Raw genomic sequence first — 26,431 nt, forward strand, 5'->3', positions numbered from 1 at the left:
CTGCACTGCTGTATGCTTACTGTAAAGTACAGTGTGATAGTGTACTGTACAGAGCCCAGGATGTCCAGAAGCAAGAGGAAAAGCAGTGGTGATGTGGAGGGGACTGCTAGGAAGCGCAAAACAATAATCGTGAAAATAATTGAGAAATTGGACCGAGGTGAAAAGATGGTAGACCTTGCTTGTTCTTATAACACGAATCGTTCAACCATTGGCACAATTCTAAAGAATAAGGCCAAAGATCATGGAACATGTGAAGTCTGCTGTGCCTATGAAGTCAACAATAATATCCAGAAAGCGTGGTAAAGTGATAGAGGAGATGGTGAAAATTCAGTGTGTGGATGTAGGATCAGCGTCGAGTCCCACTCAGCTTAATGCTTATTCAAGAAAAAGCTAAAAGCTTGTTTGAAGACTTTGAAGAAAAAACTGGATGAACAGTGTGTACCGTTTACTGCTAGCCATGGATGGTTTAACAGATTCAAGGCTAGAGCCAACCTTCACAACATAAAAGTAGTGAGGCTGCGAGTGCACATACCATAGCTGCCCAAGAATTTCTAGCAACACTTGGAGAAATTATTGACGAAGGTGCTTATTTACTGCCACAGGTTTTTAACGTCGATGAGAAAGGGCTATACTGGAAGAGGATGCCAGAATGAAGTTACATCAGTAAAGAGGCAAAGGTGATGCCAGGCTTCAAAGCAGCAAAGGACAGACTTACTCTGGTGGCAATTTTTCCGGTGATATGAAACTAAAGCCTCTTAGTTTACCATTCAGAGAACCTAAAATCCCTCAAAAACAGGGCTCACTTACCTGTTGTGTGGAAGAGTAACTCCAAAGCCTGGGTTACACAGGCCATTTTCCAGGACTGTTTTTTTCCACCACTTTATCCCAGAGATGGAGAAAGATATCCCATTCAACATTCTTTTGCTGCTTGACAATTCACCAGGTCACCCCCAATTCATAGATGACTTTCATCCCAACGTCAAAGTAGTGCATCTGCCACCGAATACTATAGCGCTCATCCAACCTATGGACCAAGGAATTATTGTGACTTTCAAGAAATATTAACGTCACACTTTTCATCAGGCAGTGAAGGCTATTGATGAAACAGGAACAACCTTTCGACATTTTTGGAAGGACTATAACATCTACAAGGCCATAAAAAACATCAACTTTGCTTGGCGTGAGGTTTCAGCTGTCACAATGAATGGGGTTTGGAAGAACCTTTGCTCGCAGTTTGTTCATGAAGTTCATGGACTTGAAAAGATGGGTAAGGAGTCCAAAGAGGTCTTCAACAACTTAGTGACCCTTGGCATGAATGAAGCTAGAGCTAGATCTGAAAGAGGACTACTTCATTGAACTCCTTGCTGTGCAACATGAAGAGCTTACTAATGAGGACCTAATGGAATTGGAGGCCCAGCGAAAAGATGAAGAGAGCCAAGAGGAAGATGTCACTGAAGAACCAAAGAGATTCACAACACAGGAAATGGCAAGGGGATTTTGTTTACTTGAAGAGGCACTGTTAGTTTTTGAGGCACAGAACTCTACACAAAGGTTGCAGCAGCCGTTCAGAATGCCATCCAGTGCTACAGAGTCATCTATGATGAGAAAAAGAGCTACCACTCAGACTTCTCTGGATAATTTTTTCCTAGGGGTAGACAGAATTGAATCCATCAAAAAACCTGTGTCATTAAGATCAGGTGTGAGTGAAATTCCATCTTGCCCTCCATCCCCTATTGCTGATGATCCTTCAGCTCCATCATCAGGTGTAGGCCAAATTCCATCTTGCCCTCCATCTCCTATTGCCAATGATCCTTCAGCTCCACCTACCCTCCTTCCTCCAGTTAGTAACTCTCTTCCACTATATGCCAGCTGTGGTACTGTACTGTACCACCATTTTAAGGTAACTGTTATAGTAAAAATAGTTTTACAGTTGTACTGTACCACCATTTTAATCGCCTCCCGTCTGCTCTATAGCAGAAATACTGCTACAGGGAGGCACGGGTGCGCAAAATTGTGTGTGTGTAATTATTTGTGTGATTTTGCATTTCCAGGTGGGGGGACCCCCATTCGCCGGCTGTCAATCACTGGGTCCCAGCTGGTGATTACTCACAAAGTAGTGTGCTTACAGTGAAGCACACTGACACGGCCCCCTATTTACAACACACACAGTTAACCCTTTATGCGCCCCTCATGTTAACCCCTTCCTGCCCAGTGCCATTAGTACAGTGTCAGTGTTTTTTTTTTTTTTTTTAGCACTGATCACTGTATTGGTGTCACTGGGGATGACAGTGACACCAAGTCAGTTCTCCCCAGTGTCAGAATGCCCACCGCAGTCCCACAGTTCAGCTATAAGTCACTGATCGCCACCATTACTAGTAAAAATAATTTTTAAAAAATCCAGTATCTATACCGCTATTTGTAAATGCTAAAACTTTCGCGTAAATCAATTCATTTACACGTAATTAATTTTTTTTTTATTGGACATTTAATTTATTTTTATTCTCAAAATTGTCGGCTTTTTTTTTTTTTTTAATTTTTTTCTTATAGCACAAACATTTATAAACGCACATGCGATCAGATACCTCCAAAAGAAGGCTCAATTCTTGGGGGAAAAAAAAAGATGCAAATTTCATTTGGGTGCAGTGTTGCATGAAATTAAAGTAACGCAGCACCATAATGCAAAAAATGGCCTGGTCAGGAAGGGGGGTAAATCCTCAGAAGGGCAAGTAGTTAAGGAAACCGTAAACGGTAAATGTAAGTGTTTACTGTGTGTGTGAGGTTTTTTTTTTTCTTGACCCCCTTTGACTTACAAACAAATCCGATTTATGAACTTTCTCCCAGAACGGAACTCGTTCATAAATTGGGGACTTACTGTATGAGTACTTGCATAAGCAGTTACTAGGTGTATATTTACATGGAATGTATATTTACATGGAACTATTACTGTGGAATAGTTGAAACAAAAATAGAAAATATAGCACAATGATACTCAACCTTTTTGGCTCTGTCAAACACAGGCATGCAGAATGATGTTTAGCTTCAAAGTAAAATGTTATGTATAATCATATAATCTGTTGCAGTGTTTGAAAAGAATTGTCTCAGATTTACATTTTTAGAGTTCTTATTTTGAATACATTCTTGCTTTATTTCTAGTACAATACATCTGTAATAATAGGATTGTATTTGTTAGCCATTAATAGATGCCTCTGAAGATTTATTGACACAGTAGGTAAATGAAACCTACAATTTTATATTAATGTTAATCTCCAGTGAAAACCTTTTTGGATTAGAAGGGTCAGAGACTCCTATTTACATTGCTGTTTACCCTTCCATTTAAAAAGATTCCCACTTCCAGTCACAGATATCATCAAAGCAGGAAGTTGGGAAAAATCTTTGTAACAGTAACGCAAGCGCAATAAAAATCTGGCAGGTACTGATAAGCTGTGAGATCAGCAGTGGAATGGCTGTAAATGCAATATAGAACAAAGGTAATAAAATACATATATTTGCAGATGGGCTATAAAAGACATTAGTAAACTGTACCTAATTTATAGCCAATTCACTTTGTTTTGCTTTTACTATCATAACGCCATTCTGATGTAAGTAATCACAATTTTGTTATAGTTATGTATTCACTTTAAAGAGAATCTGATTTTAGCCAAATATTAAAATAAACTGGTTTCAGATGTAAAGTTCAAGCACATAGTCTTGTGACTCCTTACATCCCATAAAAATTGTTGGATTTGAACAGGCAAACATTAGATCTTCATTTAAACCGTCTTTACAGATTAAAGATGAGATAATTGAATACAAACACAAGGAAAATTTGCCTTTTCAATCATTTACTCAACAGAAATATATTTGGGTACAATTATGTACCATGGAAAAAGTACATATACCATTTTATCTCAGAAGCTGGCATTACCCCCAGTAGCAGAAATTGATTCTTTCTGGTGTTTTGCATGTCTTCCCACCAGTCTTACATCAACACTTCATATGATTGTATAATTTATAGTTGACTTGATGACTGCAAGCTGTCCAGGTGTTTAAGCAGCAAAGCATCTTAAAGTGGTTCTAAAGGCTGAAGGTTTTTTACCTCCATGCAAGGTATATACAAGCAGGCACGGACCACCATCTAGGTGCACACACTTTAGTAGTTTTTTACTATGTAGATTAGTCAATTTAAATATATCTTGTATAAGCACCTGAATCTATCTTTTATACTGGCGTCCTGCAATCCCCTGTACAGCAGGAGGCAGGCTGAAGAGGAGAGGCAGAACTGTGAACAGATTTGGTTTTGGTGCATTTCACTGTGCAGACTGATGGCCTCAATAATACAGTCCTGTTCTGTCACTATAAAGACAACAGGCAGGATGTGAATTGGTGGGTGGGCTTTATTGCTTACCGGCAGTAAAGAAAAAAGATATCTGGTTTTGCTGATTAGCAAGGCTGTGAGGACTGGCTGGACAGTTATTTTTACAGTTAATATGGCCCTACTGATATCTTGGAAAATATTTTTCTTTTTTTTTTGCAGAAAAATATTTTGTGGTATATATAAAAAATCTAACCGCGTATAGGCATGGATTGAATCTCATAACTTGCGAAGACTGCACAGTAGAACAGTTTTTGAACAGTTACACGTGGAAACCTGTGATAGGGCAGGAATATCTCCTGGCAAAAAGTGCTTTATAAAATAAAAAGCAGATGTGGATTAAAGTCAATCAATGGTTTCAGAACCAAGTTTGTCTTGTATGCCCATTTATCAGTAAGCTTTTTCAGTCTTATTGGGGAATGTGCTGTATCATTCTGCTTTGTAGAATGTTTGAGGGTAGATCTAGTGCATACCTTGTTCCTTCTGATACTGATAGAATGTCTGTTTATTTTCTAGCCACAACATGCCTAACTGGGGAGGTGGAAACAAGTGCGGTGCATGTGGAAGGACGGTTTACCATGCTGAAGAGGTGCAGTGTGATGGAAAGAGCTATCATAAGTGCTGTTTCCTATGCAGTAAGTTTTCAAATCTGTTTAACTTCATAAATCACATACAATAAAAGTGCAACATTCACTGTTTTATATAGTAGCTAATTTATTCATTTATATATTACCTATTTTCTGTAGTGCTTCTAGGAACATTTTTAAATTATGTCCATGTCCCAAAAGAAGCTTATAGGTTAGTTACAGTAGCACACACTAAAATCAGTTAAAAGTTCGCCTTTTAAAAAAAAAAATTATAAATGCACTTTTTTTTTTTTTTTTTTTTGCTTTTTGCCTGGGGAACAAAAAATATAAAAATATGTTTATTTTTCTTTTCTTGGGAGCTCGTAAAGCATTGCAATATTGTTCTCTTGCAGACTGTCAGTACAGTGTCTGCTTTTACCTCCGATACGGGCAAGCAGTTACTCAGGTCTAGAAAGCTCAATGAACTTTGAGAGTTCTCACCAGCGCCCTCTCAGCTCATTGAGAACTACAAGCCTTCAGCTGCAATGACTGATGGTACTTGTATGCATTCATTGACAGACCTCTGTGACTGAATGACGTGGTTGTGTGGGCGGAGCCCCACACGGCCTTGCTGTTTTCAAATTGTGACAGTGGATGTGGGGAGAAGGTCCCCTGCCCTCTGTCACAAGGTAGAGGTGGACCAGGGGGTGAGGTGGTAAATGCTCAACATGTTACATGTTACACCCTAAATATGGGTGTAACATGTTGAGAAAGGTGAACTTATCTTTTAACCTACTAGTAGCACCCCAGGGAAACCATACAAACTCAATGTATGTAGTATGAGTCAAATCAAGACTCTGATTTTTGTGATAAGAGTGCTAACCTCTTAGCCTCTATGCTACCCTCTATGTACAAGGGATTAAGAATTATGCCCCACGCCTTTCCAAAAGGAAACCCCCCAATTTTGTATTGTCTATACCAGGGCTCAAAATTTCAAGTCCTGAGCTACTAGCCATGATTTAAGAGTTGCTCGCCACCAGTTGCCCCACCCAACCCCTGCCCTGCCCCTAATTCTGCCCCTAAACATGCCCTCATAAATTCTCATGAAATGACACTGTTGAATGTTAACCACATTATATCAGGGTCCCCAGAGTCCCCCCACATTATATCAGGGTCCCCAGAGTCCCCCTAAGCATTACATCATACTTAGACCATGCACCGCATACAACCATAATCTCTCACTCACCAAACCATAACTCTACCAAGCATATCCTACCTTCTATCCAACCCAGCAATACCTCAAATGCCCCATACTCCAACACACATAATAACCACATCATCCTGAACCTGACCAAGCCACCCAAACATGTATGCTTAAACACACACATACAGACAAGTGTACACACACAGAAACATGTACACACATACACATAAACATATATACACACAGACACCTGTACGTACACACACACAGCCCTATAAAAAGTTGCAGTACAGTACTTCGTTACCTTTACTCACAGATCCAGGTACTGTACTCTAGAGGGAGGCAGAGTGCATAGCATGCACTCCTTCCTTTTTGCTTTCACTTTGCTCAACTATTGAGCAGTCTGCTCCCAGTGCAAGTGACGGAGCCAGCCCTGAGTTCCGAGCCTGCTCAGCAAGACGGCCCTGAGGGACACATTCGCTCCCACCTTATTTCCACTCGCCAATGCGAGGAGGCGAGTGTAAATTTCAAGGCCTGGTCTATATAACAGGAACCTTTTTACAGAACTCAATAGCTAAAATGTAGAAACGCCCAAGTGACTTGTCACTGTTAGAATGACTAAATGCGACAGTTACTGTTGTCACTTTTAAGAAAACCATGGTGCTTTGTAAATCCTTAGTTATGGCTGTTGTGTATTAAATGTTTGTTTGTAAAACAAAGATTTAGTATTTGCATACAGAAATGCACCTCTGTCTATGCTTGTCAGGCCACATTTGATCCGCTCAGCCTTGTCACAGCCTAATAGAGCACTGTTGCTCCAGCATGTTTGATCACTAAACGTATATGGCATCTATCTGGAATATTTAGTACAGGATTCATAGGCAGATGTGTTCAGCTGTCTGGCATATCCTCAAAAGTTTTCAAGGTCATACCCAGACCCACCTGGACTGGAGGATTGCAGGCATTGCCTGTAATGTGATCTTTGGATTCTGCTTGCGGTGCTTTCCGGTCCTTAGTGTACTGTTAGCTGAATGCCGTGGCACAGTATCAGAAACCAATGGGTCTAGTATTGGGAAATACAGTATTAATTAGAACCTCTGGGAACCATTATTATTCCAATAATTTTTCCTGTTCTCTTCCTGACCTTCAGTAGAAGTATCATATTCAGTCTGTTTGGTTCCACATCAGTTATCTGCTTTCTGCATATGGTTCATAAGTGCCCAAAAATATATCTGGGACACTAAGCTAAATTGTTTGCTAATCAGTGCTACATGTCAGATCCCAAACTCAAGAGGAGCTGTCCCACTACATTGAGACTCTCCAGCTCACAATCCATTATCAAACTTGGGCTGACTTTTTTTTCTTTTTCCTGGGTCTGATACTGACAATATTGTGCCCTGCTACAGTCCTTAAATTCCGCTGACCTTGACATTAACCTAGATCAAGCTCTGGTGTATCTGTTTTATCTTGTCTCTGTGCTGAAAAAATACTCCATAGCATGCTCCCAGCACAAATGCTGGTATGCATATACACTATATTGCCAAAAGTATTGGGACACACCTCCAAATCATTGGATTCGGGTGTTCCAATCACCTCCATGTCCACAGGTGTATAAAATCAAGTACGTAGGCATGCAGACTGCGTTTACGAACATTTGTGAGAATGGATCAATCTCAGGAGCTCAGTGAATTCAAGCGTGGTTCCGTGATAGGTTGTGGGAAAAGTTTTGGAAGGGCCCCTTCCTGTTCCAGCATGACTGCGCACCAGTGCACAAAGCAAGGTCCATAAAGACATGGATGACTGAGTTTGGGCTGGAGGAACTTGGTTGGCCTGCATATTCTTGACTTCAACCCGCTAGAGCACCTTTGGGATGAATTGGAGAGGAGACTGAGCCAGGCCTTCTCATCTGACATCAGTGCCTGACTTCACAAATGTGCTTCTGGAAGAATGATCAAACATTCCCATAGACACAGTCCTAAACCTTGTGGACAGACTTCCTAGAAGAATTGAAGCTGTTATAGCTACAAAGGGTGGGCCAACTCAATATTGAACCCTATGGACTTAGACTGGGATGCCATTAAAGTTCATGTGCATGTAAAGACAGGCTTCCCAATACTTTTGGCAATATAGTGTATGTGGCGCCTCAGAAGGTGGCCTGTATCCATCACGCCATATATATGTGTGAGGTTGTCTTACACTGGTTAAGGATGCCATTGCTAAATATTTGGGAGCCCTTTCCAAATCCTTGTTTTCTCTAGCAGACCCTGCTTTGCCATGGATGTGATGCTAGTCTGTCAAACTTTCCCTAAACACCTGTTACCCTAGGTTCACACTTAAGTGTTTTCTGCAGCATTTTACATTTTGCAGAAACGCAGTTGTGACGGCACTGTAGGTGGGACAGAACACGTGGAAAACAGTGGGCCACACAAGGTTTTTATTGAAAGATTTTGAAAGCACACGGTGAGAATAGCAAGGTTTTGGTAAACAATGGGTTAAGTCCGGGGCACACAGCAGAAGGCAGACTGGCAGGCAATGGTTTAGACCAGGGGCACACAGCAGAAGGCAGACTTGAGCAGGCAAGGGTTAATCCGGCTTCGCTGTAGGGTCTGGCCGCAACACAGGACCTCTCACAGCACCCTAGGTTGCGAGCAGGGGAAGATGCCCCAGCCCGGGTCCTGCTCCGGTCTTTTATCCTCGGAGCAGGACGATCCCAGGATGCCAAGCAACATCCGCCCTGGCATCAGGTTGCTGTGGCAGAAAGCCCCGCCCACTCACTCCGGCCGCTCACAGGAAGCAAGGCCTTTGTCTCCGGCGGGTGCAGAGCACGGGAACATCAGGGCCGCGCTGTGCCCGCCGAGACAAGGGAAAGGGGGGCGCGCAACAACATCCAGGCAGCCTGCATGTGGGGAATCCACATGCAGGCACAGTGGGGCGGTAAACTCCTCTGTGTTTGGCCCAGCAGAGGTGTGGGGACTCCCAGCAGGAGGCTGCTCCCTGGCGCCCAATACCCCACTTTTATGTGTGCTACGTGTGGGCACAGGGGAATGCAGTGGGGAAGGGGGGGGGGAGAGATGGAGCAGGGGAGGGGAGACCGTGACAGCTGTACAGTGGCATGGGCATGCATGGCTTCCAGTGGCACTCGGTCATTGGTGTTTATGATGACGTGACAGAAGACAGAAGCAGCCGGATGAATTCTGCAGTGTTTAGAGATATACTGTCAGCCCAGATTCAGCCGAATGTAGCAAAGTTGATTGGACGACACTTCACAGTACAGATGGACAATGATCCAAAACGCACTGCAAAAGCAACCCAGGAGCTTTTGAAGGAAAAGTGAAATATTCTGCAATTGCCGAGTCAATCACCTGATCTCAACCCAATTTAGCATATATTTCACTTCCTGAAGGCAAAACTAAAGGCAGAAAGACCCACAAAGAACAACTGAAGACCGCTGCAGTCAGAGCTTGGCATAGCATCATAAAGGAGGAAACCCAGTCTTTGGTAATGTGGGTTCCAGACTTCATGTAGTCGTTGCCAGTAAAGGATTCTCAATAAAATATTAAAAGAACATTTTATTTATGATTATATTCATATGTCCAATTACATTTGAGCGCCTGAAAATGGAGGGACTGTGTATACAAATGGTTGCAGTTCCTAAAATTTTGTACTTGATATTTATGTTCAATCCCTTGAATTAAAGCTGAAAGTCTGCACTTCAAATTCATTTGGATTGTTTTGTTTTCATTTATTCTGGTGGCATACAGAGCCAAAAGTATGAAAATTGTGCCTGTGTCCAAGTATTTATGGTCGCGTGCATGCGTGTATATTACAGAACCTTAAAGTGTTAACCCAGCACCCTGCATTCACTTTACCTGATCTCCCACAGTACACAGAACATGGAAGTGCAATTATTTTAGTAAATATAAACTGCTAAATACCTTTTTTTTTTTTTTTTTTTTTTTTTCTCCCTCATGAGCAGTTAGAGCAGTCCTGTGTATTCTATCAGTGTCCAGCAGAGCACTGGTTAAAGCTTGTAGGTGGCATTTTCTTTCTGCTCTAAGAGGATGCAAAACCCCTGACCTCTGACAGTGCTGATTGGCCCTGTGCTGATCACATGCATTCTCCCAAGACAAAAAAAACCTCCAGCAATACACACTAAACTGAGCATGTATATTTGGCTATGGGTTCAGTCTCTTATCAGGAGAAAAGAAATGGACATTTGAACAAGAGGATGGGGCAGGGAAAACAGGATCAAATGGCCTTTTTACACAATGCAGAGTATTAACCCCTTAGGTTCCACAGTGAGTATAACAAGCATGCTTTACTACATATACAGACTGATTTTACTGTTTAGATTTTTCTTTAAGCACCCACCCTTGTTACATTGTCATTATTGGTCCCTCTGGATTTTCTAACGGAGTCTTATGAGTGTGTGTCCACTACTGGTCTTTTATTGAAATTTACACAATTTAATGTCTCGGTGTACTCTAAAATGAAGCTTAGAACACATAGGACATAAAAATCATGTAATCCATTTTTTTTTTTTTTTTTTTTTTTTAAACAGCTGAACACATTTGTGGCATGCTTTCTGCAACAGAAATCAAATATTTGGAAAGTCCTTCCCAACACTGTTGCAGAAGTTCCCATAAATGTGTTGCACTTGTCGGATGCTTTACGTTGACTCTTCTCTCCAGTTCATCCCAAACCAGCTCGATGGGGTTTAAATCTGGACATTCTGTGAGTTGAAGCCTACTATCTTGTTCTTTTCTTCTTAGGCAGTTCTGACACAGCCTGGCGATTTTTTTTTTTTTTTATGTTTTAGGTTATCTTGCTGTAGGATGATCCCCCTGACTAGCTAGATGTATTAAAGAGGGTATTGCATGGTGCTGCAAAATGCTGTAGTAGTTTTTGTTCAAGGTGTCACTCACTCAAGTCACTGACTCTGGAGCCAGCAAGAGAGGCCCAGACCATCACACTCCCTCCTCCATCTTTGACAGTTGGTGTCGCACACCAAGGAACCATCCTTTCACCTACTCGTCAGCATACAAAAACTGCAGGATGAACTGAAGATCTCAAGTTTTGGTTCAGTAATCCAGAAGACCTTTCCTGGTCTTCAGTAGTCCACTGGCGGTGCTTCATGGACTTCTTCCTTTTTTTTTTTTTTTTTTTTCTTTTTTTCTTTCCCCCCCGTGTCATAGACTATAAAAATTTGCACCTGAAATGAATGAAATCGCACCGGATTCCTTTTACAAATTGCACAAAACTTGACCCTGCACATGTGAACATGGTCTTAAGCTGCACTTGAAGCTGTTGTCCTGTGAGTCGCCTATCATGCAAGCTGTTGACTCTCAGAAAACCTGTCTTCTGATTCTGTTGCAACTTTGGGTCTGCTAGACCTCCTCTTGTCAGAGCTTCCTCCAGTTTCCAAGTGCCTTTTGATGGTGTAGGAAACTGCACTCACTGACATCTTGGCTTTCTTTGAAATTTCTCTAAAGCAAAGACATAAACTTTCAAGGGTCATAATGGTCCGTCTGTATTCCTCTTTTCTTAATTGCCTTTTTCTCCCAATTTTAAGAGTAATATACTACTTCTTACAGTCCTGTCCAATCTCTACTCCACACACACACACACACACACACACACACACACACACACACACACACACACACTTTTTGTCTGTTTGCCTGTTGTCATGGAGTCATTGTCTTAGTATACACAATTTTCTGACTGGTATGCTCTCATCTGCCTATTGCTTTATGGCAGGAAACCAGTGTAGTAGTCTAAAGTGAATGTAAACCCCAACGTGTGTGTTTTTTTATAATTTTATTTTTTTAGGCAGTTTGAGACATTACTGTTGCTTTTTGCCATGAAAAGTTTGTTTTTTATTTTGTTTCTAGTGATATGCAGAAAAAACCTGGATAGTACAACAGTGGCTATTCATGATGATGAGATCTACTGCCGATCCTGCTATGGGAAAAAATATGGACCCAAAGGCTATGGCTATGGACAAGGAGCAGGCACCCTGAACATGGACCGAGGAGAGAGACTGGGCATTAAACCAGAAGAGTAAGCGTATTACTTAATATTCTTTCCTGACCCACTTCTCCACAGCTATTTATTGTATATTGTGACAAAGCTTGGCATTCACATGTCCAGGAGTTTAGGCCAACATTATACTGAAGCAAATGGATGGATTGTAGCACTAGAAACAATTATGCAAAACATGAACCATAAGCAAACAATCATTACATTATGTGGGAAAGATAATGGTGGACATTCACATGATAGTGAATACAAGTAAGGCTTTTTGTGACCTCACTGTTACATATTATGTAAGGCATACATGACAGTCTGCATCCAGAGCCGACACTTCAGGACAGATTGTGTGTGTGTATGTGTGTATGTGTATATGTGTGTATGTATATATGTGTGTGTGTGTGTGTATATGTATATGTATATGTATATGTGTGTGTATATATATATATACAGTCATGGCCGAAATTGTTGGCACCCTTGATATTTTTCCTGAAAATCAAGTATTTCACACAAAAAAGGTATTGCATTAACACATGTTTTGCTATACACATGTTTATTCCCTTTGTATGTATTGGAACAAATATAAAACAGAGGCAGAAAAGCAAATATGACATAATGTCACACAAAACCCCAAAAATGGGCTGGACAAAAGTATTGGCACCCTTAACTTAATATTTGGTTGCACACCCTTTGGAAAACATAACTGAAATCAGTCGCTTCCTATAACCATCAATAAGCTTCTGACACCTCTCACCCGGAATTTTGGACCACTCTTCCTTTGCAAACAGCTCCAGGTCTCTCTTATTGGAAGGACACCTTTTCCCAACAGCAATTTTAAGATCTCTCCACAGGTGTTCAATGGGATTTAGATCTGGGCTCATTGCTGGCCACTTCAGAACTCTCCAGCGCTTCTTTGCCATCCATTTCTGAGTGCTTTTTGACGTATGTTTGGGGTCATTGTCCTGCTGGAAGACCCAGGATCTTGGACGCAAACCCAGCTTTCTGACACTGGGCCCTACAGTGCGACCCAAAATCCTTTGGTAATCCTCAGATTTCATGATGCCTTGCACACAGTCAAGGCACCCAGTGCCAGAGGCAGCAAAACAACCCCAAAACATCATTGAACCTCCACCATATTTTACCGTAGGTACTGTGTTTTGTTCTTTGTAGGCCTCATTCCGTTTTCGGTAAACAGTAGAATGATGTGCTTTACCGAAAAGCTCTATCTTGGTCTCATCTGTCCACAAGACGTTTTCCCAGAAGGCTTTTGGCTTACTCAAGTACATTTTGGCAAACTGTAGTCTTGCTTTTTTATGTCTCTGTGTCAGCAGTGGGGTCCTCCTGGGTCTCCTGCCATAGCGTTTCATTTCATTTAAATGTCGACGGATAGTTCGCGCTGACACTGATGCTCCCTGAGCCTGCAGGACAGCTTGAATGTCTTTGGAACATGTTTGGGGCTGCTTATCCACCATCCGGACTATTCTGCGTTGCAATCTTTCATCAATTTTCCTCATCCGTCCACGACCAGGGAGATTAGCTACAGTGCCATGGGTTGCAAACTTCTTGATAATGTTGCGCACTGTGGACAAAGGCAAATCTAGTTCTCTGGAGATGGACTTGTAACCTTGAGATTGTTGATATTTTGCCACAATTTTGGTTCTCAGGTCCTCAGACAGTTCTCGTCTCCTCTTTCTGTTGTCCATGCTTAGTGTGGCACAGACAGACACACAATGCAAAGGTTAAGTGAACGTCTCTCCTTTTTATCTGCTTTCAGGTGTGATTTCTATATTGCCCACACCTGTTACTTGCCCCAGGTGAGTTTACAGGAGCATCACATGCTTGTAACATTCTTATTTATCCGCAGTTGTGAAAGGGTGCCAATACTTTTGTCCAGCCCATTTTTGGAGGTTTGTGTGACATTATGTCGAATTTGCTTTCTTTCCTCCCTTTTTTTGTTTTGTCCCAATACACACAAAGGGAATAAACATGTGTATAGCAAAACATGTGTTAATGCAATACGTTTCGTGAGAAATACATGATTTCCTGGAGAAATATCAAGGGTGCCAACAATTTCGGCCATGACTGTATATATATATGTGTGTGTGTGTGTAATATGTATATTCACACAGCAGGGGATCAAATACTTATTTCCTTCACTGATTCAAAAGAAATGCATGTCTAACAGATTATGCACTGATTTGCATGTTCATGAGGGAAATAAATATTTGATCCCCTTCACAAAACATGACTTAGTACTTGGTGGCAAATCGCTTGTTGGCAATCAGAGGTCAGACGTTTCCTTTAGTTGTCCACCAGGTTTGCACACATCTCAGGAGGGATTTTGGCCCACTCCTCTTGGTAGATCCTCTCCAAGTCATTAAGGTTTGGTGGCTGTCGTTTGGCAACTCGAATTTACAGTTCCCTCCCCAGATTTTCAATCGGATTAAGGTCTGGAGATTGGCTAGGCCACTCCAGGACCTTTAATGTGCTTCTTCTTGAGCCACTCCTTTGTTGCCTTGGCCGTGTGTTTTGGGTCATGGTCATGCTGGAACACTCATCCACAACCCATTTTCAATGCCTTGGCTGAGGGAAGAAGGTTCTCACCCAAGATTTGATGGTACATTGCCCTGTTCATCGTCCCTTTTGATGCGGTGCAGTTGTCCTGTCTCCTTAGCAGAAAAACACCCCCAAAGCAGAATGTTTCCACCACTATGTTTGACAGTTGGGATGGTGTTCTTGGAGTCCTAGGCAGCATTCCTCCTCCTCCTCCAAACACGGCGAGTTGAGTTGATGCCAAAGAGCTCAATTTTGGTCTCATCTGACCACAACACTTTCAACCAGTTGTCCTCTGCATCATTCAGATGTTCAGTGGCAAACTTCAGACAGGCCTGGACATGTGCTTTCTTGAGCAGAGGGACCTTGCGGGCACTGCAGGATTTCAATCCTTATCGGTGTAGTCTGTTATCAATTGTTTTCTTGGTGACACTGGTCCCAGCTGCCTGGAGATCATTGACAAGATCTTCACGTGTAGTTCTGGGATGATTCCTCACGAACAGTGTCATGATCATTTGACAGAACACGAGGTGAGATCTTGCATGGTGCACCAGACCTAGGGAGACTGACAGTTGTTTTGTGTTTCTTCCATTTGCAAATGTGTTGTCACCTTATCACCAAGCTGCTTGACGATAGTTTGGTAGCCCAGTCCAGCCTTATGTAGGTCTACAATCTTGTCCCTGACATCCATGGACTGCTCTTTGGTCTTTGCCATGGTGGAGAGTTTGGAATCTGTTTGTTTGATTGCTCCTCTGGACAGGTGTCTCTTATACAGGTAACAAAATGAGATTAGCAGCACTCCCTTAAAGAGACTGCTCCTAATCTCAGCTTGTTACCTGTATGAAAGCCACAAGGTAGCCAGAAATCCTGCTGAATAAGGGATCAAATACTTATTTCCCTCATGAACATGCAAATCCGTGCCTAATTTGTTAGACATGCATTTCTTTTGAATTTTTTTGTTGTTATTCTGTCTCTGTGTTACAATACACCTACCATTCGATTTTTAGACTGATCATTTCTTTGTGAGTGGGCAAACATTCAAAATCGGCAGGGGACACACACAATGTTATGGACTAGGGTTCCTCCAGAGGTTGCCAAGGGTTCCTTGAGCAATGAGCAATTTTTGCCTCTCAGGCAGGCCCGGACTGGCCATAGGGCACACCAGGCATTTGCCCGGTGGGCCGGGGCCGCTGGGCTGAAGAAGAACGGCCTGTTGATGACCAGGCCACACAGCAGGAGGTAAGTGGCAACCACAGCCTGGACAGGGCTAACGCAGACCGCAGCCTCAGTTAGCCTTCCGCTATGCCCAAAGCAGGGCTGACAGGAGGAGCGTCGGTGAAGGCTCTAGCGACAGGCAGGAAGCTGAATCCAAATAACAGTTATACTCAGGCAAACAATCCAGATCAATCCACAACAGGTGCAGGCTCTGGCTCTCCACCATACACGATGCAATAGGAAGAAGGGTCAGCTGCACACCAGAGGATAGATGAATATAGTGTGTATTTATTGATCCATAGGACACACAAAATGCCAGGACATGAATACAGGACCTGTTAACGCGTTTCACATGATCTCATGCTTAATCATAACCAGGCACACAGCCGCACTGTAGGGACAATGGCCGCCTCTCTCCTTCACCTGCCTGCACACTGTTACAGCTCAGTGGTGGATTGGGCTGTCTGTTTGCTGGGCGGGGATGTCTGTTTGCAATACGGGCTGTCTCTGTGCTGGGCAGGACGGGCTGTCTAATTGAATATATAGGGGGCACTGTGATTAGATTTCTAGGGGCACTGTAATGTAAAGGGGAACTATGATATAAAGGGGACCGCGCTGTAAAGGGGCACTGTAAACAATACAGTGCCCTTTTACAGTTCAGTCCCCTTTATATCACAGTGCTCCTTTACATTACAGTGTGGAGGACCCACTCCATGAATATTCCATCACCAACTGCCCTTTTTACGTTTTTGAAATAATAAAAATGAGTAATAAAATAGAAACAAACAAAATCAGCAGGAAAATGAATAATTGAAGAGAGGAGACTAAGGAGTTAATTAGGGCTGATTAGAGTAAATTAAGGGTTAATAAGGAGTTAAACAGAGGAATATTTTATTGAAAAACTTATTTTTTTTTCTTTTAACTTGCCAGGTAGCTTTAAACTTGCATCATCTGCCAAGTCAGCCCTTTGTTCTGCAGATGAATTGACAAAAAGATACAAACGTAACAATATATTACATTGTATCTTTGTATAATGGCAGTGTGGAGCAGTGTTGTTTATAAACACTAATTCAGACTGCTTTTTTGACATTTTGGAGTTGGTTCGCAATGATGCGTTTGTGGGATTCAGATACAGCTCAGCTGAGATTGCAATGCATTTTACATTCGATTTTGGATACAGCTGTGATTTTAGATTCTCTCCCTCCCCCCCCTCTCCCTCTCTCTCTCCCCACCCCCCCTCTCTCTCTCTCACTCCCCCCCTCTCTCACCCCCCCCTCTCTCTCTCTCTCTCACCCCCCTCTCTCACCCCCCCTCTCTCTCTCTCTCTCACCCCCCTCTCTCTCTCTCTCTCTCTCTCTCTCTCTCTCTCTCTCTGCACCACACTGCTCCAAATACGCACAGGACACTTTTTAAAACCGCACTGCATATATGTGAACGCCCTTAATAGAAAATCATGTTATTTAACATGTCGTGATTCCATGAGTTCTGGAACACACTGAAAATCGCATCATTGTGAACCAGGGCTTGGTGGTGCCAACTTCTTCTTCTTCTCTGAATATATTGTAATGGTGGAATTTACAATATACTCCAAGAAGTCGGTGTACTAGTGGGAGGGGGGTGTCCCAAAAGTAGGGCAAAGAGACTTAAACAGCTGTTTATCTCTTTTCCCATTCTTATAAGTTCACCTCTGCCCTAGCCTATCTTTATAGGGTTATACTTGGGGTGCATTTACAGCTCTGTTCATTATGTAATGGCATGTATTTCTGCCCTACCAAGATACATTGGGGAATATTGCATGAAAGTTTACAGAAAAAAAAGTCACTCTAGAATATATTGGTTTGAACTGTGCCTTCTAATTTGATGATAAATATTGAATATATAAACCCCACTGACTATTCTAAATGGAAGAGTTTTATATTTAAAAATTATCTATGCTCTTTTATTTGTTTCTCTAAAATGTTTCTGCAAGGTCATACATACTTTTATCCTTGTATTACAGAGCACAGCATGCACGTCCAAGTACCAATTCGAATCCGTCAAAGTTTGCTCAAAAGTTTGGAGGGGCTGAAAAGTGTCCTAGATGTGGTGAATCCGTCTATGCTGCTGAAAAAATAATGGGAGCCGGGAAGGTAAAATGAAATTGCAAATGAGTTTATCAGAATAGCATGTACAGATCAAAAAAGCCCAACTACAGCCTTATATATGGCGTACCTGACGTGCCCCCAAATTTCAAAAAAAGCTATTTTGACAAATACATAAAAATCCTTATTAGTGGATACAAAGACACTGCTAAATCTGTACTGCGTTAATGAATAAAGCTGTGTGTGGGAATGAGGTCTTGGGGCTTATTCACATGGGTGCTGTGGCCTGTACTGTGTGTGTGTGTGTGTGTGTGTGTGTGTGTGTGTGTGTCTTTTTTTTTTTTTTTTTTTTTTTTGTGGTTGGAGCTGTGTGTAGGCAGGCTGTTATACTATGGGGATGTAGCAGCTGTACGAACACAGCCATAGGTCCTAATTTGACAGGCGTGTGGATGTAAGTGTACAGCCCCAAACAAAGACCGTGTATATAATTTTCTCGGTTCCCTTCTCTGCAGCCTCATCTGAACTGGACAATGAATTAACAGAAAGCACTCTGTACAGAGGCTCCTGTTTATTCATAAACTGAAGCATAGTAAACACACTTTACTATTCATCAGTTATCAAACAATACAATGAGTGATTGTTCCTATCACTCATTATGTTCAGGAAAGGAAGGAGCTGATAAATGTCATATGTACCTGCCACTCACCCCACTCTCCATCCTGAAACATCCACCATGTGCCTGCTGCAGCCGACTGGAGGTAGGGAGAGGAGGGAAGCTGGCAGTGCTTCCTGGGGGAAGGGGGCACACAGGTGAGCTCGGGCAACAGGGGGGGGAAGAGGAGCCATATAGTGGATTTGTTCCAGTAATTGCTCCCATCCCCCACCACACCGATCACCCTCCCTGCCCACATCTGATTCCCCCTGCTGCCTGGGCTACCCTGCTGGCCTGGACCCCATACAGGAGGACTAGTGGTACCCTCTCATCAGTGGCCTTGTTGGCAGTATCGCCCTGGTATCACTCCATTGAGTGGCTAGTGCAGCACTGTAACTTGGAACTTCAAGCTACAAGATTTGAAGTGCACCAAAGATTGCAGCATGGCCATGGTAGTAGGGTGGGGAAGATTGCTTAACAACTATTAGGTTCAGCTGTAAAGTAAGATCTGAATAGAAGACATTTTAACATATTCATACACTGGGTTTTGTAAATGTGCTCTCCAGACAATTAAATGCATGTCAAAGATGTGAATAAACATTAAGTTAAAATGAATCTAATCCCAAGAAAAACAAGTAATATATTGCAGCTTACCAGTCCTTAGTTGTGCTGACTGTATTAGTTCTGTATTCATGCTTTTTTTTTTTCCCCCCTTATTTTCATCTGATTATCCCACTAGTAACACATTTCCTTTCTTAGGGTAACAATGCTCACTCGCCATACTGAATTTATGGCAATGGATCATTGTCACCCTGGGATAGGAAGGAGGTCAGGACTGTGTTCTGTAGTTTAGAGGCGAACTGGGTAGGGCTAATAACCTTGTTTTTGGAATGACCGTGCAGCACAACCGTAAAGCACTGGAAGTTATGAGTAGTAATGGCTATTGTGTAAAAAAAAAAAAAAAAAAAAAAGAGTAGTCTACAAAGGTGGCAATAAGGACATAGTAGTGTTTACTGTGTGGGTTTGAAACCGATGACTGACTGCCCCATTTGTAGAACTAATGTTGAGATCATCATGCATTAGCATGCAGGTTTGTATAGTATGTACACTGGAAATAAAAAATCTTTTAAAACAAAACCAATTTACACTGCTGTAACAAAATATCCCTCAAGTGGGAGATGTCATTGGTGGACACTATAGGCTCATTCACACAGACCTATCCAAAATATGCAGGGTCTTTCCAGTAGAGAGATCCTGTATATTTGCTGTTCATGCATGTAATATTTCTGCAATGTTTACATGCAGGCAGTGTACAGGGACCCTATTGGGAACTGCTCATGGTCAACAAGACAATCAGCATTGTGTAATCAGCAGCGCTTATGGTCTGAATAAGTCACTGATGCGTCAGTGGCGCATCTGCAGAATGACCTTAGCCATTAATGAATGACTACCTAAGTTTCTTTCAGAGCATGTGCTTGCAGCACATCAATGACTTATTTGGACCAACAGCGTTTATTCAATGGCACAGGCGATGCCGATTACAAATTATTGACACGTCAATCAGGCTTTTGTCTGCTTGTGAACATTGGCGCAAACCTTTATATGCATACAGTGTAAAATAGCAGCCCTGGGTGCTGTTTTTCTTTTTCTCTACACTATACACAGCGGAACATTTTCACTGTTATAGGCAGCTGTATACAGATGTGCAATAATCTGTATGGATATATTACATCCATGTGAATGAGACCTATACCATTACATCAGTTTATATTTATTAAAAGATGTAATGGTATATTGTCCACCAGTGAGAGCCCCATTCAATGACTATTTTATTCTGTTTGATAAGGGAGTAAACATTCACTGGTGAAAGTCATGTATGTGCTTATAAACCAACCAGAGAAGTGTTGTTTTTTTTTTGTGTTTTTTTTGTTTGTTTTTTTCTTAATTTTGCAGTGCTGTATTCAGGTTTGTGTTTTTTTGTTTTTTTTTTCTCCCCCTTCCAAGTGTCGCTTTTGTAAGCTCTATTTTAAACTCCTCAAGGCAAAAATAGCTGAGCTCTTCAATAAATGAATATGTAAGTTTATTAATATTCTCAGAATATATTAAACAGGGTCTCCTTTCTGCAGGCATGGCATAAGAATTGCTTCAGATGTGCAAAGTGTGGCAAGAGTCTGGAATCCACCACTCTGACTGAAAAAGAGGGAGAAATATACTGCAAAGGTAAGGAACGACAAATACTGGCTGGTGTATGCCAGAATGTTCCTGATGTAATGTGGCCTTTAAAATAGAAAAGGGAGCCAGCTGCAAAATGCAGGAAATTGGAAAATAACAAGGTAAAGACAGGCCAGGGCCAATATCAGGAAATGCATGTCTGGAGAATGGTTGCTGTGATTTATTGATAGGCAGACAATAAATACAAGCCTTGGTGAAAGAAAAAAAAAATATATTCAAGTAACACATTGCAGCATATAAAAGTGAAGGCTAAAATATATCCTAAAGGTAAATGTAATAAATATTGTGTCGTTACATTTCCAGCTTCCTGAAAAGTAGCCTCCTATTCTGTTTACAACGTGAAACCATTGTAAAATAGCAGGATATTTCTAGATGGGAAAACCAAGAGTATTAAAGGAAAATAACTTCCTTGGAAGATGTGTGAAATACACAGGACGTACACTAAGTACAGTACACATCCATTGTGTAAAGACTTGTACAGTAGCCTCTTACATGAAGGACAGAATCCCATAAAATAGACTTCTAACTTGTCAGTGTCATGATTGCACCAATGACCATTTACAAAGCTTAGCAGGAACTGACACTCTTGTATCTTTGCATTATAAGTCTCCATCTTGAGCAGTCCATTTGTGAAAGTCACTGTGATTATTACAGTAGATATGGTCTGAATTACATACAGCATCCCAAGACTGTACTGTTTTTTGTGTTCATATATGTATAGTATTTTCAACACTTGATTAGTTGAGTACATATAGTATAGCACCCCCTAACAGACTTTTTTGAAGCATGACAAAAACCCTGAGGACCAGTTCTCTGTTTTTGCTTTATATATATATATTTTTTTTATACAGCACCAAACACATTCGTTCAGTGCCTCCTGAAGCATACTATCCTAAACGACTGTGTTCCAATGCTGTAACATTAAGTGAAAGTAAATTAAAGTGTTACTAATGCCAGGACCCTGCATTCACTATATCCGGTCTCCCACAGTACACAGAACATGGAAGTGCAATTGTTTTAGTAAATATACACTTCTAAATACCTTTTCTCATCAGCAGTTAGAGCAGTCTTGTGACTTCTATCAGTATTCAGCAGAGCACTGGTTAAAGCTTGTAGGAGGAGTTTTCTTTCTGCTCTAGGGGGATGCAAAACCCCTGACCTCTGTCTGGACAGTGCTGATTGGCTTTGTGCTGACCACATGCACACTCCTAAGAAAAACAAAACCTCTCTAGCAATACACTCTAAACTAAGCATGTGCAGAATGGCTACTGGTTCAGTCTGTCTTATCAGGAGATAAGATGTGGACATGTGAACAAGAGGAGGAGCAGAGAAAACAGGATCAAATGGCCTTTTTGCACAATGTAGAGGATTAACCCCTTAGGTTCTAAAGTGAGTATAACAAGCATGCTTTACTGCATATACAGACTGATTTTACTGTTGTGGGTTTAGTAACACTTTAAGGGTAAAAGTTTTTTTTCTTTTTGATTAGAGTAAGGGAGGGTTAGAACACCTGTCAGGTTTTTATTTGCCATCTTTTTCCCATTGGGAAGATTGTCCCTCACTTCCTGTCCTGTAGCCAAAACAGGAAGTGAGAGGAAATCCCTCCAAACTGAAGGAGTCTTTGGTTGTCACCAGAACTCTTGTCCCCATTTTGAAGATTTCAACCCTATTGCTGTTCTGGAGACCCCCCAAACCGTGGGATTTTCTTTCACTTTCGAAGATAACAAAAAGAGGACAAATAGGGTGAATCCCACAAACTTGGAGACTGATGGCAATAAGAACTAAAGTTTTGCGGTTTTTTTTTTATATACTTTAACAGCAGCAGCTGCTACAGAGAAAGGTTGCACTGTTTGCTTGCCCCCTTCTGCCTTCTCGGCCATTCACAAAACTCCTGCTATCATCTCACAGTACTCCAGGTTCTGTGAATGGGCAGGGGTGATCTGTCATTCAACTTCTCCTCCTTCATTCAAAGAATGCGATGCATTGTGGGACAATATTAGTAGGAGTTCTGTGAATGGCAAAGAGGGCAGAAGGGGTCAAGTCCAACTTTTAGTAGCAGCAGCTGCTGTTAACCTTGGAAGTGCCAGAAGACAGCCACTCAGGAGGAGGCATGGAGTGAAAGATTTTTTAGCAAAAGCAGCTGCCTGCAGATAATGGGATATACACACCATTACTAATGTGCTTGGTGATGTATTAACAAAAAAAACTACAGCTTTAAAGCAGTAGCAAATTCTTTATAGAAAAAAAACCAAAACATAATTTTCCCTGCAGGTTAAGAGCATAATCCAGCCGTTTCAATGGTTGAGCCTCAATGACATCACACCTACCGCACAGCACTCTCAAGGGCCAGCATGAGTGTTCTGCCCCTTTAGAGTGCCACCGGCCAGAGAAAAGGTGAATATCTCCAAAACGCTGTACGTTTAGGAGAGATTTCTTGCACCTACAGGCAAGCTTATAGTAAATCTCACCTGTAGACACAAGTGTCCAAGCGGTAGTAAAGCGCAAAAAAAAAAAAAAATTGGGCCATCAGAATAGTGTCATAATGTCCTAGTATGGGGTGCATACTAGTACATTATGAAAGACTTGCCTTAAATTGAAGCCCTCCAGTGGCATGCTGTCACCTCTGACAGGGCTTTCATCTTCACCTGGTCTTCCTTCTGAGTACACGAGCTTCAGCCCTTTGAATGGCTGAGCTGCAAAGACTTCACTCCCACAGCACAGAGCTCTAAATGTGATGTCACCGGCTGCTCCTACGGTGCACGTTTGGGCGAAATTTACTGTACCTATAGGTAAACCTGAGCGACATTTACTGTACCTATAGGTAAACCTGTTTATAGTTAGCCTTTAATGTAGTAGTAATATAATGCCTACTCTAAGTTCACCTTTTTGGAGCATTTTTCACCCATATTTAGGTAACCTGCTCCAGTATCCCCCAAGTGACAGTGGGCACCCACCCATTGTCAGATTTAAAAAAAAAAAAAAACACGGCTGTGCGGAGCTCCTCCCTCACAGCTACATGATACATTCAGAGGAATATGTGACTAAACTGCAATTACTGTTTGACGCTGTGGCAAGCGGCTTATAGTTCTGCATGAACTCCTCTTCAGGGAAGCCTACCCCGCCCCCTGCTACTTGCTGATCTCCTCCACTCTTCCTACCACTCCATCCCCCCACAGCTTTTCCTCCTGTACCACTATCCCCTCCCTCCTAGATTGTAAGCTCCAAGGAGCAGGGCCTTCGAACCCCTCGTGTATCGCATTGTATTATTATTGTACTGTCTCATGTATTGTCTCCCATTATAATGTACGAACTGAGTGAGCTGAGCGGACTGTTGGTGCTTTATAAATACTGTATAATAATAACTGCGAGGGCACTGGTGAGAACTCCTGTAGTTTGACACTTCCTACAGCTTTCAAACAGAAGGCCCATACAAGGTAAAAGCAGAAGAGTGCAATGTCAGGCTTGTGCAGCAACTTGCTACACCTATTATCCACTGATCTTGGGTGCAATACTCTGCAAGCTCCTGAGAAACAAATTCACTATTTTTGTACCTTCAAAAACCAGGGCATTTGTTATGTTCAAAAGGTGAATTTATCTTTTAAAATGAAAACTGTACATAGTGTGAGTGTTATGTTTTTTCCCCTGAAAACCAATCACAAGCCTAGCCTTTAGTGAGAACTAAAGCTCAAGACTGATGGCAGAAAAGACCAAGTTTCCCAAAGGGTGCACCCCTTCCTATAATATAATAAATATATCAAAGATTGAAACTGGTAACTCCTGTTTGTTATAACCAAAATCTTATCCATTGAGGATCCACCCATATCGGACATCCCAAAAAAAATGAGAACCATATCTTCAAGTTGCAAAAATTCTTTACTTCACGTGCATCTTCATACAAAAATCAGTGCTAATTTTTGTATAAAGATACATTTGAAGTAAAGAGAATTTTTGCAACTTGGATGGATAGATAGAAAAAAGGTGAAAATTTGTAATACACACACACATATATATATATATATATATATATTCTAAGCATAGACCTAGCATTCTTACAGGCATCTTTTTAAATTAATTTGCTGTTGATTGATTCATTATCTCTGGAAAGCAAGCCATAGATTATACATCTTTTTTTCCTTTCTTCATCAACAACACAGTCCGTGTTGGTGGGGGGAATCTCTCCTGCAGCTCTTTTGTGTTCTGCCAGCAGGGAAGGCTCCCAGCTGGATGAACACAATAATCACTACTAGCGGATATAGCCGCCGGCAGTGATTGCATGAAAAAAATACAGCAGGATGGTTGTACTGAAGTCAGTTGGTGGATCAATTTTAGTACAACCAGCCTGCCCATAGGTGGATCGTATTTCGTGCAGTCCTTTCTGAACCAGATGGAATTCAATCAATCTGTGACCAGCACTGGTCTTTTCCAAGCATCTGTGATTTTAGTGAACATCTTACCCTCACTTAAGTGGTTCCTGAGTGTATGGTGGGACACATTTTAAAACTTGATGGGTACCGTATTCTTTTGGCTACATATGTGAATTTTTTAATAAAGTGTTTATCCGACGTATTTATTTTACATTCTTTTTTTTTTTTTTTTTTTCTTCTAGCGTGCTATGCAAAGAATTTTGGACCTAAAGGGTTTGGCTATGGCCAAGGAGCTGGTGCCCTAGTACATGCACAGTGATGAGAGAACCACAGAGGATGATTCTAGGACATATGACCATGACACCTTTTGTTACTAAACAGAGTGATAGTTTAAGCAAATACTAATCACTGTGAAGCCCATGTGATGTCTACTCTATAGAATGGAGTTGGATAACCGTGCTTTGTATGTTTTACTGTAACATTTTCTGACTGGAGGATTATCTGACTTTTATAGTAAACGTCTTGTATTTTCTTTCTAATAATAGAACAAATCTGTGCTTAATGAGAATGTGTTTTCTATTAAATAACTGTATATTACAAAATAGAGGATAGATTGTATGTTATGGAATTGGCTAAGCACAATAAAACAGTTGAAAGTTCAATATTGGATTGAATTTTTCAGATCTAGAAAACACTCCATCAGTATACTGTCATACGGATGAATGATTTTCTGTGACCGTAGAGAAACTATAGCTGCGTGGGGACCATATCAGTTTAAGTGCTCTTGGCATTGGTGGCACTATCACATTTTATGCCTCAGGCGTTCGATCGTTAATCTTCCCAGTTGTTAGACCCAGTGGGCTCAAGATTGCAGTAATTTTTAGACATAAGTTTACAAAGAAACATCAGAATGGGAGACTATCAGACCACATGGTTTTTATCTGTAAAGTCCTACACTACTCACACCCACTTGACCACCAGAAGATTTAACCCCCTATCCTGATCAGGCCATGTTTTGTTATTCAGTGCTGTGCTACTTTTAACTGACAATTGTGCGGTCATGCAACACTGAAAAAAAATATAAAATTTAATTTGTGTACACACAAATAGAGCTTTTATATGGTGGTGGTTTTTTTATTTTTATGTGCTATAAACAAAA

The 26,431-nt window shown here is 41.4% G+C and overlaps 1 protein-coding gene across 2 annotated transcripts in view; it reads left to right on the plus strand.

The window, feature by feature from the left end:
- Positions 1-25,934, plus strand: part of CSRP2 (cysteine and glycine rich protein 2) — a 59,565-nt gene extending 33,631 nt beyond the window's left edge. For both annotated transcript variants that reach the window (XM_089674072.1, XM_089674073.1), the window contains exons 2-6: positions 4,889-5,007; positions 12,037-12,205; positions 17,943-18,072; positions 20,803-20,896; positions 25,515-25,934. In XM_089674072.1, the coding sequence (XP_089530198.1) occupies positions 4,896-5,007; positions 12,037-12,205; positions 17,943-18,072; positions 20,803-20,896; positions 25,515-25,591 (582 nt within the window). In that variant the 5' untranslated portion in view covers positions 4,889-4,895 and the 3' untranslated portion in view covers positions 25,592-25,934. The remainder of the gene's footprint in view (positions 1-4,888; positions 5,008-12,036; positions 12,206-17,942; positions 18,073-20,802; positions 20,897-25,514) is intronic.
- The last annotated feature ends 497 nt before the right edge of the window (positions 25,935-26,431 follow it).

This window comes from Staurois parvus, unplaced genomic scaffold (assembly GCF_062004578.1).
Source record: "Staurois parvus isolate SC_StPar_1 unplaced genomic scaffold, SC_StPar_1.0 ptg000147l, whole genome shotgun sequence".
NCBI classification, from domain to species: domain Eukaryota; kingdom Metazoa; phylum Chordata; class Amphibia; order Anura; family Ranidae; genus Staurois; species Staurois parvus.